General features: G+C 41.5%; 1 protein-coding gene and 1 long non-coding RNA gene across 3 annotated transcripts; both read right to left on the bottom strand.

Annotated features, from left to right (window-relative positions):
- Positions 1-684: 684 nt before the first annotated feature.
- Positions 685-12949, bottom strand: LOC116671570 (uncharacterized). The gene is made up of 3 exons (XR_004327303.1): positions 12821-12949; positions 12210-12214; positions 685-697 (listed from the first exon to the last, which is right to left on the bottom strand). It is a non-coding gene; the product is annotated as an uncharacterized LOC116671570 (long non-coding RNA).
- On the bottom strand, positions 5430-16189 carry slc16a3b (solute carrier family 16 member 3b). Of its 2 annotated transcripts, XM_032502881.1 has the most exons (6): positions 16117-16189; positions 9648-9903; positions 9399-9542; positions 8133-8728; positions 7532-7712; positions 5958-6268 (listed from the first exon to the last, which is right to left on the bottom strand). In XM_032502881.1, exons 2-6 carry the CDS (start codon positions 9868-9870, stop codon positions 5958-5960), a joined length of 1455 nt encoding a protein of 484 aa, XP_032358772.1. In that variant the 5' UTR covers positions 9871-9903; positions 16117-16189. The 2 variants fall into 2 exon arrangements, with proteins under 2 accessions (XP_032358773.1, XP_032358772.1); XM_032502882.1 differs by lacking the exon at positions 16117-16189 and having other exon boundaries at positions 5430-6268; positions 9648-9870.
- Positions 16190-16204: the final 15 nt, after the last annotated feature.

The following is a 16204-nucleotide window of genomic DNA, read 5'->3' as shown; positions in this document are numbered from 1 at the left end:
TGTCAGAAGAAAACAAAACCTGACCCAACTGGAGTAGAGGACTATGAGAAGTCATATTCTCTCACTTGCTCTTTTCTTCCCAGGTTCCTTTGGCAGGCAGAGACCATCAGAAGAAAAAGTTAAAGCCGTTGTGGCCAAGGAGAAGTGGAAGACAAATGTCCCCTCTGCATGGGCTGTTCTTCCGATGTGGCTATCGCCATTAAAGGAAGTCAACCAAGATATCAAGTCAGTGGTGGAGCAAAAGTGGAAGGGGATCGACTTGAAGGACTTTGGAGAACCCAAGGGTAAAGGTGAGCAAAAAAAAAGGCAAAGTCCAAACATTCCTGCAATGACATTGCCATGGCAGCAAAGGAACAGCTGCTTATAAGTTTATTTTTCTTCCGCTGTATGCAGGTGTAATCACTACCATGCGGTTCTCAAAAGGCGATGTGATATGTGACTACCTCGGAATCGGAGGGGAAGAAGATGAAAGAAATACCCGAGGAACAGATGTGCTATGTCTTCTTCAGGGGAAACCTGGGGACAAAACTATTCATAGATTCCCAGATGTTCCCCTGCAAGTTTCACCCTGGAACGGACACCTTTTGGAAGGCGGTTGAACCACTCGGGCAAGGCTTTCCATGTAAAGCCTGTGGTGTTCCAGGTAAACTTTGGAGATGGACCCAAAGACACCATACTGTCCTTGGCCACGAAAGACCTAGCTGTCAACTGTGAGCGGCTTTGGAACTCTATCTTTCCATCTTTCCATTTATGTGCATCCATGTCCCAGAAATGCTTGTTACTAACCTAGCTCTGGGGAGTCATTCCCCGGAGTCCTTATGTTCTTTTTTCCCCAGCATGTTCCCTTGGATCAGAGAGGCTCCGAAATCAGGGTAGCAGCTGTCGCCATGGTCCCGCTACACGTTCTGTGATGCCATGTTCAACTGCTACACTGCGGTGCCCTGCGGTGCCCTGCTACGTCCTGCTACGTCCTGCTACGTCCTGCTACGTCCTGCTGTGCCTTGTAATGCCGCACAGCGTCCTGCTATGCCATGAACTACTACAAAGAACTGCTACAAACTACTAATTTTTTCTATTTTTGTTATTGCCACTCTTCATTCTAACCCCAACCGGCCCGTCAGACACCGCCTACCAAGAGACTGGGTCTGACCGAGGTTTCTGCCTAAAAGGAAGTTTTTCCTCGCCACTGTCGCACTGTTGCTTGCTCTGGAGGAAACCACTAGAACTGTTGGGTCCTTGTAAATTCTGGAGTGTGGTCTATCTGTAAAGTGTGCAGGAAAGACTAAGTTAAGATAATGAATTTTATTTTCTCTCTGAAAACAGAGAGGGAATTATATGTGATTTAATACAAATATATTGTTTGCATGATCCCTTTTGAGTATTGCACGACTTTTTACTTTTACTTCTTACATTTTAACATGAATATCGGTACTTGCTACTCACATTTCACAAAACTGGCTCGTTAATTTAGTTTTGTACAAAATGTCGTCTATCGTGTGATTGTGATTGCATGTCGGAGAATAATGGACACTGGCCTCACACCGCGAGCAGGCGTGTACGCCACACAGAAAAAAGAAGTACAAGACTAGCTGTCTGGAGGATATCAGTTTTTTTATTTTCCTAATTCTCCTTCCTCTTGTCTTCTCCCTCCACGTCACTAATCTGTACCGACAAAAGAAGAAAGCATGTCCTGATGTAGTATCTGTTTTTCTCACGTGCATTTCTCCTGTGACTAGAATGCAAAACGATAGGGGATGAAAGGGGAAAAAAACATGTAGGTCCTTACCAATTCAGGCGCACCAGACCCTGAAGGATGATGGTCCATTTCAGAGGTAATTGTTTGTTATCTTGAGGACGTCAAATATCCACTTTCGTCTCACTGCGAGACAGTAGACTTCTTCACTGGCACCCGGCGGCTGCGCCATTGTTTCTTTTGGAAAAAACATCCCAAGGTAAATTATTTTGACTTTTGTAAACGGTGATTAGTTAAAGCTTTAATATAAGTCCATTGCAAAAAAAGCCTGTACAGACCAAAATAATGCAAAAGGGTTGTAGGGGAGACACAAAGAGATGGTTGTAACAACATCACTTTCACCAATAAGGGATAACATAAGAGTATAACACTCAGTCTTTTGTGAAGTAGTGTACATAATTACCAGCTAAAACATACATTTTCATCTTTGTTTTACTAAATGTCAAACATCTTCCTGTAATTTTAGGTGGATTATGAGCTAATTCTGAAAAAAAAAAAAAAACTAAAACAGAAAGACAAACCAAGAGTCCATGTTCATCAGGCAGTTCTTTTAATCCTGATCTTCTTCCGCGGTGCTCTCCGCAATACAATCTAAGGTGCCAGCCGTTTCCGTGGCAACAAGAGGACGGGGCGCAGCCCGCCCCACATAATCTTTAGCATCCTTAGCAGAGGTAAAGCTCTGTACTGGGAGACTTCCTTGATCTTCAGAGCAGGAAAAAAATCCAGACCCTTGACTCGTGCTGAAACCATGGTTTGGTAGAAGGCTTCAGGGTGGCGCTGCGTGACCGTGAAGTTGCTGTAGTCAGGGGGAAAGGGAGTTTCTCTGCCCCCGACCATGGGTGGAGATTTCTCCGCAGCCTGTAGGATCACCTGCGTGGTTGTGTAGCGGAGGACATTGAAAGTAAACGTGCAATTAGTAGTGTTCTTATTTTAGCTATCACTGTAAATTCAATGGGCTCTCATAATCCCGATCTGAACATCCGCCATTTTCGGGAGCCACTTAGGCGGGGAGCGCGAGAGATACTGAATAGCATCAGAGCTTTCAGCCAGAAAATGCAAATGTTGCATCTTCGGTTTCTGTCCTCCGTATCTGCTAGCTTCACCTACAGCTCATAAAAAGCGTGGCCATGGCGGTCAAGAGTTGCTTTCTACAGTAGTTTTTGGATTTGTCCACATCAGATCTGATAGAGCCAATGCTTGCAGTTAGAGATACTAGCTGGGCATGAATAGCAGTTAGCTTCTAGTTGTTGTTAATCCCCACTTGTTGAATCTGAGAAAAACGTGACTCCAGGTATCTTTTCTGTTTCTTCAGAAATGCTTCTGCAATGGCATCCATATCGCCGCATTAGGCTTAGTTTTTTGCCATTCTGCTTTAAATGACTATCGAGCACAAAGTGGTAGAATATCGCAGTGTGAACCATATAACACAACTTGGCAAAATTGGGCCAGGACCTATACCTTAATGTCAATGTCAATTTTATTTCTATAGCACATTTTAAAAACGGTTGACCAAAGTGCTGAACAGGGTCAATGTCAAATACATAAATAACAAGTGTAAAGATTACTACAACCAAAGTACATCACAGGGAGACAAATGACCATACTTCAAAAAAATCAGAATCCAGGTTAACGAGGGTTAAAAGCTACGGCAAACGGGTGCGTCTTCAGCAGCGATTTAAACGTTTGTAAGGTCTGTGCAGCTTTAATATGCATGGGGAGGTTGTTCCATAGGGTGGGGGCGCCCACTGCAAAGGCTCTATCGCCCTTATTTTTTTAGTTTTGATCTAGGGACATCCAAGAGCAGCTGATTGGTCGACGATCTCTGTCGAGCCGATTATGTGACTCTCTTGATGATGCTTTCAAAACTTTTATTGAAATTCTTCTTTCTTCGAGAAGAAGCTGACCTTCGTCCTTTAACACACAAGCTGTATTTTGGTTTCTTTAATTTTTTTTAAATAACACAACTCGTCTGACACTAAGGGCTTTGATGAATAAGTCTGCCAGGTCTTTCTGTTGGTCTCAGTGTTGAGCATTTGATTGAAAAGATACACAGAAGTCATTGAGTACAAGGATAACAGCATCTGTTAACATGCACACACAACACAGCATATCCCAGTGTTACAACACTAAGCAGACCATTACAGAGTAGGGATTGGACCGGTACTGACAATTCAAGTTTGATCAAGTATTCTACAGAAAAATGTGTCTGAAGTCTCAAAGTAGCTCACAGCATTTATAAAAAAACAAAACAGACTTTTAAATTGCAGCAATAAGTGAACAGCTACTATAGTGTGAAACTCACTCTATGTTGAGTGCCCTAATCATTTTTAGTCGACCTACATAAAATCCCAAGAAACGTTTTAATACATTGTCATTCTTGATCATATTTTGACAATATATGTCCACCTACTAGCTTTTTCCAGAGCTTTGCTGAGTGGTCATCACGTGACCTAAGCCTTTCACTTCTGACACATAGTGTTCTTATATGGAGGGAGGGGGATTCTAACCTCTATCTGTTCAATAACCTGGAGAATCACAGGGGACTCCCTTTCCAGTCCGAACTTTTCTCAAGTCCCAAGGAGTCGGCACTTAGCCTGCCACTTAATATCTCTGCTGGTACACCCTGAAGAAAAGACGTCCCCTTGTTACAGTCGATCACACGATGACAACCGAGCAAACCCCATCTGGATACGAAGGCTGTCAGATGTGGTTGAAGGCTCAAGAAAAAGCCAGTAAGTGGACCTTAACTGGTGTGTTTTTTATTTTTTTTATTTTTTTTATTTTATTTAACCTTTATTTAACCAGGAAGTCCCTTGAGATTGAAATCTCTTTTTCGAGGGAGACCTGGCCAAGACGGCACACCAGTTACAATTTAAACAAATACAGCACAGACAAAATCTCACATAGAGGAAAGGACAGGTCACATAGGGCAGTTACATTTTTGAATTACATGACATTTTAACATGGCCTTAAACTCATTCAATGGGACTAGATTATTTAAATGGATCAAGTTTTGCAAATTATTCCAAGACCAAGGAGCGGAGTAAGAGAAGGCTTTCTTCCCCAGCTCAGTAAAAACCCTTGGAACCTGGTAAGAGCGCCACCTGGTGGAACGGAGATGAAAATGGCTGGAATTTAGCTTGAGGAGATTACATAAATATGCCGGCAGTTTACCCAACATGGCCTTGTATAGAAAAATATAAAAATGAAGTTGTCTACGTAGACTTAGTGACGGCCAGCCTACCAGTTCATACAGCGTACAATGATGAGTACGTGCATAAGAGTTAGTTAAGAAGCGCAAAGCACTATGGTACACAGAGTCTAACAGGTGGAGAGTACTAGAGGCAGCATGCATGTAGACAACATCACCATAGTCCAAAACACTTAAAAAAGTAGCCTGAACAAGTGTTTTTCTGGCTGACATGTTAAAACAAGTTTTATTTCTAAAATAAAACCCCAGCCTTAGTTTCAGCTTTTTTACAAGTTTTTCAACATGAACTTTAAAAGAAAGTTTGTTGTCCAGCCAAAAACCTAAATACTTATATGATGAAACATTTTCAATTAAGTCTCCGCTTAATGTGTTAATAGTTATATTATCTGGGGATTGGGAACGAGCCCTTGAAAACGTCATAAATTTGGTTTTCTTAGTATTTAGCACTAACTTAAGGCCATGTAGAATCAACGTATTTATCATTAGGAATATCTTGAGTCCTTAATGGTGAAAACTGGATATGATTGTAAAACTGGTGCTGGTAAAGGTAAGCAAAACTGGAATTAAATGTCTTTGTTCCAAATGCTGTGTGGGTCTAAGTTGACAGCAGTAAAGAACACCTTATTTGAGTTATTGAAAAGCTGATAATTGTTACCAGTAAAGTAAAGTGAGACATTTTCATGCCTAAGGGATAGCTGTATTTTAAACTACTACAGCAACTATTTAACTGATCAAACGTGATGTACAGCCTCTGATCAAAATGTTGCATTTGAACAGTTCAGACAAACCCAGTTCTTGCTTATGAACACTCTCTGCCTTGTATCCATTACATCAAACTGTGATTTCCATTATAAAGGCACTAATAGTCGTCTTTTCTTACCATACTTTGTTCACACTCCTTCACTTTGTGTGGCTCCTATTTCTATTTGTCACACATCATCCTCAGTCCTTTTATATCCTTTTGGTGTACAGTTTCACTAGTCTTTTTTTTCATTATAATGCGTCTTCTCCACCATTGTCTCCCATCTCCTTAACTATCATCGCTTCTTCCGTTGCTTTCAAGACCTTTCCTTTCTCCTTAGGCTCCGCTTCACCTACATGATCTTCCTCGCCTTCCACCCCAAAGTTCAGTCCCTCCTTCTCTGAAGCAGTCACCGCCATTTCCACCTCAGCCTCTAGATCTTTCTTTTTCCTGCTAATGCAAAAGAAGTTGCCTATGGCGATGACAAAGGCCGACAGTGTGACCTCGCAGCCTGCCAACAGGAAGACGTACATGTACTGATGGGTGGCATCCAAGAGGCGACCTGGTGGAGAATACAAGAACATTAGCATGGCTATTACTGGTTCTCATCAAGCTGAACTCATGAAGTGAAACACCTTCCCTTGACCAGATACTACAAGGAGAATATTGAAAAGACCTAGAAACTAGAACCTTTTTGCTGTGGTTACAGTAAAAAAGTTCTAGTTTCTAGATCTTTTCAATATTCTCCTTGTTTAAATTTAGCTGGGGACCTTTGCTGCATCTATATCTCCATAATTGTTTCCTGTCATCTCTCAATTATCGCTATTTATAGTCATTTAATGGACAAAATACAACAAGGTGTGGATTCTCTGGCACATAGAGGCTGAATCTCATTTCTCGGTCTTACCCCTACCCCTTACCCCTTCCCCTCGTTTTTGCCCAGTCGTGTCCCAATTCTTTTTTCGACCTAGGGGTAGGGGTGAGACCGAGGGCTGTATTCCCCTAGGAACTGAGTGTGGACGCGAGCTCACTTGTAAACACACAAGCAACAATGGCTGCCGCATCGACCAGAGAGACCCATAAATGGAAGTACTTTCGGCTTAAATATTTGATTTAAAAGTGACGACAGACTGGTCTGGAATATCAGAACAGCCGTAGTTAATTTGTTTTGTGGTCTTGTGAGTATTTTTTTAGTTTTACACATGAGTGCCTTTTTATGTGTGTGACATGTAAGTTATGGTTCTAATAGTTGATAATTGTTCTGTAACATCATTTTATGTAATGTTTTTGCCTTTTATGTTTAATTTATAGGCAATAAAGACAGATTCATGTTAACAAAATGTTTTTCTGAACATCAATGACATTCAAAACGGGGATAAATGAAGCAGATATACAACGCACCATGTGTTTGAATACACATATGTATTGCAAACAGATTGTAGTACGACACAGATAAGAACATCTGCCTCTGCACCACCAAAGTGAACATAAAATAACTATAAAATATACATAAATAAATGCACATGACACTAATGTCCAAACCCACACAATCAACAGACAGAGACGGCATCTTGGAAGTTTGTGATCAATTCTGTATGGTGATGTAACCAAGTGGTGTCCCATTTCATAGGGGTATGTTTTCACCCCTACCCCTTACCCCTTGGTTTCAAGGGGTAAGGGGTAGGGGTAAGTAGAATAAATGGGATTCAGCCTGAGTCTAGGTGAGAATGAGTTCCTTTTGTTCAAAATTGCCAAAAACGGAAAATGATGAGCCTTACTGTAAGCATAACACAAACTTTCACATGCGTTCCTCCCATGCTCTGACCTGCTCCAGGAGGTCCCACTAGTACAGCAAAGGCTTCCATCAGCAACACCAGGCCTATGGCACTGGAGAACTTCTCTGTCCCTACAATAGACATGAGGACCTCGAACTGTAGCGCTCCCACCATGCCATACGAGATACCAAAGAAGATACAGAAGACCACCAGACCTCCATAGTTATTTGCCTGCAAGGAGAGAAACCAGAGACCTGAATATAACTGATTTATCGAGAAAATACAGGTGATAAAACAAGCCTTGTTGAACACGAGAGACTAAAGGTACCAACATACAGTAACCTAGGCTAACTATACAAGAGTCAAATCTACAGTATTCAGTTTTAATGTCAATCGGCAGTCAACAATCTTTTTTACCAGCCTGATTGTTAAATATGGTACATGAGATGACAGAATCTCTTAATTTTGTTATTCCATTTTTTTCCATTCTAGTATTTTTTCCAGTAAGAGCAAGGTAGGTCAAGTTCTTTGACCTGTATGATGGCAACGTATGTGGTTTCTAGCTAATTTGTGAAGTAACTGCATTTCATGTATACAGACACATTCCTCTTAATTCTCCTTGTCATATAGAACCCAATGCCGCATCGTTACCTGGGATCCTATGAGGTCAGTGCAGCCGTTGAAGATCATAGCAAAGCTGAAAAGGTAGACGGTTCTGGGCCGTACCCACTTCATGCCCGCTATGAGTCCCGATGCGGGCCGAGCGAACATATCGACAAATCCCAAGATGGTGAGCAGCAGTGAAGACTTTGTGTCTTCATAGCCGAGGGTTTTAGCATAGCTGACCACAAACACAGGGGGCACAAACAAGCCCAGCACCATAATGGACGCTGCAAGGGTATAGATGACAAAACCTCTGTCCTTGAACACGCTGAAATCCAACAGTTTCTTTTTTTTCCCTACTGCAGCTGTGGGAGGGCTTTCCTCCAGATACTGTGGCTTCTTAGGGGGAAACAGGGGCCTCATGAGGGCACCACAGGCACAACAGTTGAGCAGAATGCCTCCTAGTATGAGGAACCCCCCCCTCCAGCCATACTGGTACTGGAGAATCTGTCCCAGTGGGGAGAGACAGCACAGTGCCACAGGGCTGCCCGCTGCTGCTAAGCCATTGGCTAAAGGACGTTTCTCACTAAAGTAGCGATTCAGCATTATCAGAGACGGCTGGAAGTTCAACGCCAGACCCAGACCTGAAGAGAGACATACAGGCAATGTTACAGAAACAATTATTTTGTGCTATGTAAAGATAAAGTGGAGCATGGCATGCTGAGCAGAGGATGAAATCAGACTTCCTATGTATGTGTTGTAATCTGATCTTCATTGTTCTTTGTTTTTAAACCACAACTGCATGTGAGTGTTTGGTATCTTTAAGAGTGCTCAGGTTCTTCTCCTGAAGAGCATGAATGTGCTCAGTGAGGTCACATGGAAGAATGGCCATGAGTTAGGATAGTTCTTGTGTACCAATGATTTTACCCATATATCATTAAAGGAAAGCCCAGGATTAAAAAAAAACAACAGATTTTCCGCAGCAAATTTGAATGGTCACTTGTCAATATACGCTGCTGTGGACCACAGTCTTTGATTGTGACTTACAAAACAGTTACAAGGGGAAAAAGACACACATTGCCAACTACTAGGACTACTATTACTACATTTAATGTTAGGAACTGGTTGAAATTTAGGTAGCTTGTTTACTGACATCTTTTGTGAGGACTCATCCATATTGTTGCTGTGTGTTATAAAGAAAATGAGCAATTAAAAAGAAGCAGCGTATCTGCATCTGACTGAACATAATAGATATGGATGGTCCTTATTAAATGGTTGTGTTTTCCCATGTGTTCACGTATATTGTGACCCTACCTGTAATAACTCCAATGCAGAGGTAGATGTGTATGATGCTAGTAGCAAAGGAGGCCAAAACCATTCCCAGTGAGGCGAAGAGCCCTCCAACCATCATCACTGGTCGGCAGCCAAACCTGTTCACCAACACACTGCACAGAGGTCCTAAAAAACAAACAAATCAATGCATAAGTACACCGTATACATGTGAAGTCAGTAATTAGCATGCTGATGCTAACAGACTATCAGATGTGTATTATCCTTGTCTACCTGTGCCGTATAGCATGGCAAGCAGTATTGATGAGATCCAAGCAGTGTCACTGTAGCCGACATCAAACTCTCGGATTAGTTCCTTGAAGAAGACGCTGACAGCCTTAGGGAAAGCGTAGGAGAAGCCAGTAATGACGAAGCAGCCGGCCAACACTGCCCAGCCCCAGCCGCCGTCTGGGGCCTTCACACCCGGAGGCCCATCGTCCACCACTGCTCCTCCCATGATGCTCTCCGATTGCTATGTCGAGGTCAGTGGCTGTAAACATAGTGGTAAAAATGCACACTTAAAATTTTTTATCATATGGCTGTTATATGTCCTGAAACATTACAAAAACTTCAATTTTTTTATTTTTTGCATTTATTGTTTATCAGGGACACTAGCTATAACATTATCACAACCAAAGAGATGCAAGGTTTTTTAGGACGTAAAGAATCTCATAGTTATCACTGATCAGGACATATTATTTAACGCCAACATAAAATACACATACACAAAAAGATGAAGAAAAAACAGTCCATATATTTGTTGAGAGGGTGCATCATATGAGAGATTCACACTACTCCCAATAGATCCCCCTCAATTGTGCTGCCACCACATAAACCAGTGAGAATCAGTAGTGCAGGTACAGTGGTGCTCATAAGTTTACATGTCCATGCTTAAGTTGACTAAAAAGAGGAATAAAAAAATCATGTTTTGGAAATTTATGTTAATGCCTTAATTAAAAAATTAAGTAAAATCCAAACTTTAAGGACACCAATTTTCTTTGTGAATGAATAATGTATTGCAAATAAATAAATGTTCTTCCTTAAAATACAGGGTGCATAAGTATACACCCCCCTATGTTAAAATACAGGGGGCATAAGTATACACCCCCTATGTTAAAATACAGGGGGCATAAGTATACACCCCCTATGTTAAATTCCCATAGAGGCAGGCAGAGTTTTATTATTAAAGGCCAGTTTTTTCATGGATCAGGATAGTATGCATCCTGATAAAGTTCCCTTGGCCTTGGAATTAAAATACCCCCCCCCCCCCCATCATCATCACATACCCTTGACCATACATAGAGATTGGCATGGTTTTATTTCAGTTAGACTAATAGCTGGTGTGATTTGCATTGACAGATGATTTATGGAAAGTATCCCATGCCAATCTCTATGTATGGTGAAGGGTGTGTGATGATGGGGGGAGGGGGGGGGGGGGGGGCTATTTTAATTCCAAAGGCCAAGGGAACTTTATCAGGATGCATAGTATCCTGATCCATGAAATAACTGGCCTTTAATAATAAAAATCTGCCTGTCTCTATGGGAATTTAACATAGGGGGGTGTATACTTATGGTCCCTGTATTTTAACATAGGGGGGTGTGTACTTATGCCCCCTGTATTTTAAGGAAGAACATTTATTTATTTCCAATACATTATTCATTCACAAAGAAAATTGGTGTCCTCATAAGGTTGGATTTTACCTCATTTTTTAATTGAGGCATTAAGATAAATTTCCAAAACAGGATTTTTTTTAATCCTCTTTTTAGTCAACTTAAGCGTTTACACGTGTACACTTATGAGCACCACTGTACAAGGGTGAGAGGTACCAATATGCAAAGATAAAGCACAGGCTCATACAGACACAGATCAGTATGGCACCTTCATCGAACCCCCCCGCCATTTGAACAAACAACATCATTCAGACCTTCCATGACCCCAGTGTGACCCATGCAAGAATCTGTCAGGAGTCAGTATCAACACCCATACTAAAATAAGACTCTTGAATTCCGCTTGCTTACACATACACACACACACAGATACACACACACACACACACATACACACACACATCTCTGATATGCAGATGAAAGGAACTTGGATGTTACCCAGCATTGTGTATCTGTGTGAGATAGAGACACGGTCAGTAAAAATAGAAGTGTCTCACATATTTCTATAACAAATGCAACACTCTGCCATGAGATTAAACTCTAGACTTAAAATTACCACTAAATATATTTATTTCTCTGTAGTTGTTGTATGTATATCCTCTTGAAGATGCCAAAGTGATTATGCCGTATAAACCAGTTTTATCTACCACTGTGTAACGAGTAGGTTTCGCAACTGAAGCAACAAGGACACAACAAAGAACCCTTGAAAATGTTACCATTACAAACACAGCAAATTGTGTTTACTTAGACAAACAACCAAGCCAGAGATACCACTGTCATGAACCCATGGGACAATATATCATTTTAATGTAACTTAATGGGGGGAAGATGAATGTTCGGATGGTGAACGAATGAACACAACCCAGCAACACAATCCCTTTTTTTCCTGTTGAGTGTGACCATCTCAGCGCCACCTTTGTTAGATGACATGTTAAAGTCATAGGCCAACCAGGGCTATACCATTTGGGGAGGGGCCGCTCACTGCTACCCTATATTTCTGAAAAGCCTAGACATGGTTGTGACCGTTAGTGCTTTCTGATTAGGCTGTGTTTGTATTGAAATAAGAGGCTGCTGTGGCCCGTCCTGTGGGTTTAGCTAAGAACTTGTAATGTATAACTATTACCAGACCGGCCCTCGTAGCCTCGAAACCCTGCCGGCCCACCTGGAAAAGTCCTGACTCTCCCGATTGCCACTTCATCTCTGGATACCACTTAAGTATAGGCTACCCCCAAGGACATGCACAAATTAGCCTACCGTAACAAACTAGTAGGACTTAGTATGTAATGGGGCGGCTGTGGCTCATTGGTATAGCGGTTGCCTGCCAATCGAAAGGTTGGTGGTTTGATCCCTGCCCCTGCAGTCATTGTCGAAGTGTCCTTGGGCAAGACACTGAACCCCGAGTTGCCCCCGGTGCTGCGCATCGGAGTGTGAATGTGTGTGAGTGTTTATATGATGAGCAGGTGGCACCTTGTACGGCAGCCCCGGCCACAGTGTATGAATGTGTGTGAATGGTGAATGTTTCCTGTAGATGTAAAAGCGCTTTGAGCAGTTGTTAAGACTGGAAAAGTGCTATATAAATACAGCACATTTAGTATTTTCTTTTAGAAAGTATAAATGAAGTAGGCTATCAGGCCTATCTCTTTTAGTAAGGGTAAAAGTCAGTCTCTCTCTCCACAATTAATTAACATATGCTACATGATGCGTTATTATCGTCTACGTAACTTCTAGGCAAGTCCCACCCTACGAAGCAGCTCGATAGGTCGGGGTTAGGCATTGACCTTGAGTGGTTATGGTTAGGATAGCAGATTGGTCAGGGGATAGGACCTGAACAAACTGGGTTACAGTACCTTGCATAAACATGGCCAATAATAGTGTGTGAATGCTACTGAAGGGCCTAGAAGGGCCTCTTCATTGCTGCACTTTTTTATTATGAATTTATTATGCCTTTACGGGCGTATTGTTGTAACAAAGACTTCAAATGTATGTAGTGGCTTTAAGTTGAGTTTGCACTGGTGAGACAGCATCATTAAAACAAGAGCATATGTCTGTAGCTTGAGAAGTTTGAGCAGGTGTAGTCAGTAATGGTGGGTAAGTAAGTAAGTAAGTAGTCAAGGCAGCACTGGCCCGCCCACATGACTCACTGGCCCAATCTCTGATTGGCTCACCTTGAATATTCTTACCTTAACTAGCCATAACCAATCCCACTCATCTTGTCTAGACCTAACCAAACCAACCAAATTAGACAACAAGTACTAGTCATTTAGGGATAAGTTCCCTAATGAATATTCATGAGTCTTCCCCTACCATCCTGCAAAAAAATGGCCAGTCCAGCCAAGTTTGATCAAAATACATTTTGTATTGAAAAGTATTCAAATGTATGCAAAAAAAGAACTAGTAACAGAACTAGCTGTGTGTGTTTACTGTGTCTTCTCTTCTGATTAAAACAAAATTGTTTAAACATAGAATAAGAATCAAAGAGGTTGGAGCCAATTGCTATGGTAACAACAGGCAGAGACTCCAGGCTAACGTTAACAGCTAACGTTAGCTAGCTAGCTTTTTGGACAACATGGATGTGTTAAGCAACGTACTGTAAAAAGTCACCGCAACAAAAATGGCTTCTCAGTAATTAAAACTTGTTTCATGCTTCTTGCGTTGTTATTTAAGTAACCTAGCTAGTAACATTCCTATTTAGTAAGAAATCGTGAGCACCGATGATGGCTTCTAGCTGAAATGCATTTGTGTTTTGCCCACATGTAATAAGATAACTTATCTGTGGGTGACGTAGTTTTTAGTTTTCTTTGATCGTGGCACTGCCGTGGACTCAATACAATGTCTACGATTTGGCATCTTGCTGGCCACTTTTCATCATATCTTTCATAATTCAAACAATGCTTGGAACAAAGTGTTCAATCTTTGATTTTCTTTTACTTCTGGTAGCGCATTTGCTGCTCATGGCCTGTCCTGAAGAAACAATGCTATGCGATTTCTGTCTTATGTAGGCTATTATATGTCATACAGTATGTAACCGCCTTCTCTGCTGTTTGGGTTCATGTTTAGTTGCCACTTTGTGCTATAAAATGGTTCATTTTATAACAGTGCTGTGCAGAGCCAATGCTGCTGGCTATGTCGGGGCAAATTTATTTGAGCCTAAATAGGTTAAAATCAACAGCTTTTTGTCTATGTTGTAGTGTACAAACTTTTTAGACTGAGCTTTGTTGGTTGAGTATGTTGTACACAGTACTGCTATTGCGGTTGTAATGGAGTATACATTGAAAGGTGTTGGAGTTTGTTCTGAAAACTTGTACTTGTGGTTTATGTTCCCTGCAGCTCATCAATTCCACTGACTAGCCTTAATTAGCATTTGACTGCTTCAGACCAACCCAACCTTCTAAAAAGAATTGAATAGATTATATCAGGCATTTAACATATAGAAAGAAAACACTTGTCCTACAGGAAGGGTAACTGCTGTTCCAGCCTTTTGGGAGCCCCACCTTCTGTGTAGAGACTGGGTATAGGAACAATGGAAACTGGAAAAATGGACCTCCTCATCTTAGGCAGCGACTGAGATGCGCCCAACATGTTCCCATGCCAACCACGGTCCAATGAGAATGGGTTTAAATACACCAGGTGAAATGGGATTGCCCCCAGGTGCAGTGCAGGGAATATAATTCTGAAACTTACAATGATTCTGGACTGTTTTGATGTGACTCCTGATGAGGAGGCATGTTTTTCAGTCTGCTACCGGCATTGGAACCCTAGTCTCTCTCCGTCCTCATCAATCCAAGAAAGTGTGTTAGTTTTTTCTCACAAAGGCAAACTTGTTGCTTTTTGGTTTTCAGTTTGTACTTTTTGCTACTTCTACTACTTTTTGAAAATGGCCCACTCACTTTTGTACTGACGCCCCCCAAAATACTATTTCTGCCTGAGTTCCGTGAGTGAAACACACGTGTAAAGAGCTTGTGGTCGAGACACCAGGGGCAACATTTATAAAACCTGTTACAAATTCATGAAAATGTCCGGGAAAGTCATGAAAATCGTGTACTTAAATTGACTGGCGCTTTGCACACAACATTACGGTACTTTGTTGCGTGACGTAATTCCCGAGAAGCTGCCTTGTGGGCGGCTCTGGGACGCGCACGTACAGGGAGCAGATGAGACAAGATGCAAATTGAACTGCAAAAAAAAAAAAAAACTTTCCACGTACTGTCCCGGTCGGGACAAGTGGGAGGCGGAGTGCACCGCGTGCAAAGCTCACATGGACACCAAAAATCCTTACCTTATTACATTGAATAGGTTTTTATAAGATATTTAGTTGAAGCTGACACAGAATAGGTCCTAATTAGAACATTATTTAACATTTGTTTATTTGAAAATAGAGCTTTTTTTAAATTTTGTTACAGGTTGTTGCAGATTTTATTTATTGCATAAGTTATTTTTTGTCATCATTGAGGCATAATAAAGCATATTCATTAGCCTCTGAGAGTGTCCCTCTTTTTTGGAAATCAAAATATGGTCACCCTAGTATGTAGCCTACAAAAATATGTCAATTTTTTTTAAGCAACATTACTTTGGGCGAGTAGTCCAAGTCATAGATTTAGACTGAGTCGGCTTCCTTTTGATGTGTTGTTCCGCTTTAGAGAAAGTTTCCTGTTATGCTGCTCATTCCATTGTGTAATATGCGACAGACAGATGTGGCTCAAGGTGCGTAGGCGACGCACGAACCCCGATAGCCTACGTGAGGATGGAAGCGTAGCCTGTATTCAGTGTGCATCCCACGGCCAGATGTCTTATGTAAAAAGTTTTAGTTTCAATGACTATCTGGCGACAGGATCAATAATAACATGTTATAACAACTGACACAATCCAGAGGCTAGGCATCTCTAACACAATTATAATAATTCCTCTTTTACTCGTCTTTATGTATCTGTTAGTCTGGTGTATCGCCACAGGTAATCGCGTAACACAGGGCATATATAGCCAAGACAAACAGAAACAGAAACCATTGATTAAAAACAAAAGACTAATCACACGATACCTGCTGATGCCGACACCTTCAGAAGCGCTTCTATATTAACTGCTCGAGCGCGCTTCAGTCGCTGGTTTTATCACACGGCAGCGCGAGG

Source organism: Etheostoma spectabile, chromosome 21 (assembly GCF_008692095.1).
Source record: "Etheostoma spectabile isolate EspeVRDwgs_2016 chromosome 21, UIUC_Espe_1.0, whole genome shotgun sequence".
In the NCBI taxonomy this organism is placed as follows: domain Eukaryota; kingdom Metazoa; phylum Chordata; class Actinopteri; order Perciformes; family Percidae; genus Etheostoma; species Etheostoma spectabile.
This window is presented reverse-complemented; position numbering and strand designations above follow the sequence as displayed.

Coding starts and splice junctions, on each gene's coding strand:
- slc16a3b (XM_032502881.1), bottom strand. CDS start 9,870: ATGGGAGGAGCAGTGGTGGACGATGGGCCTCCGGGTGTGAAGGCCCCA. Junction 9,543..9,647: donor TGCCATGCTATACGGCACAG/GTAGACAAGGAT, acceptor TTTGTTTTTTAG/GACCTCTGTGCAGTGTGTTG. Junction 6,269..7,531: donor AGTGGGACCTCCTGGAGCAG/GTCAGAGCATGG, acceptor ATTCTCCACCAG/GTCGCCTCTTGGATGCCACC.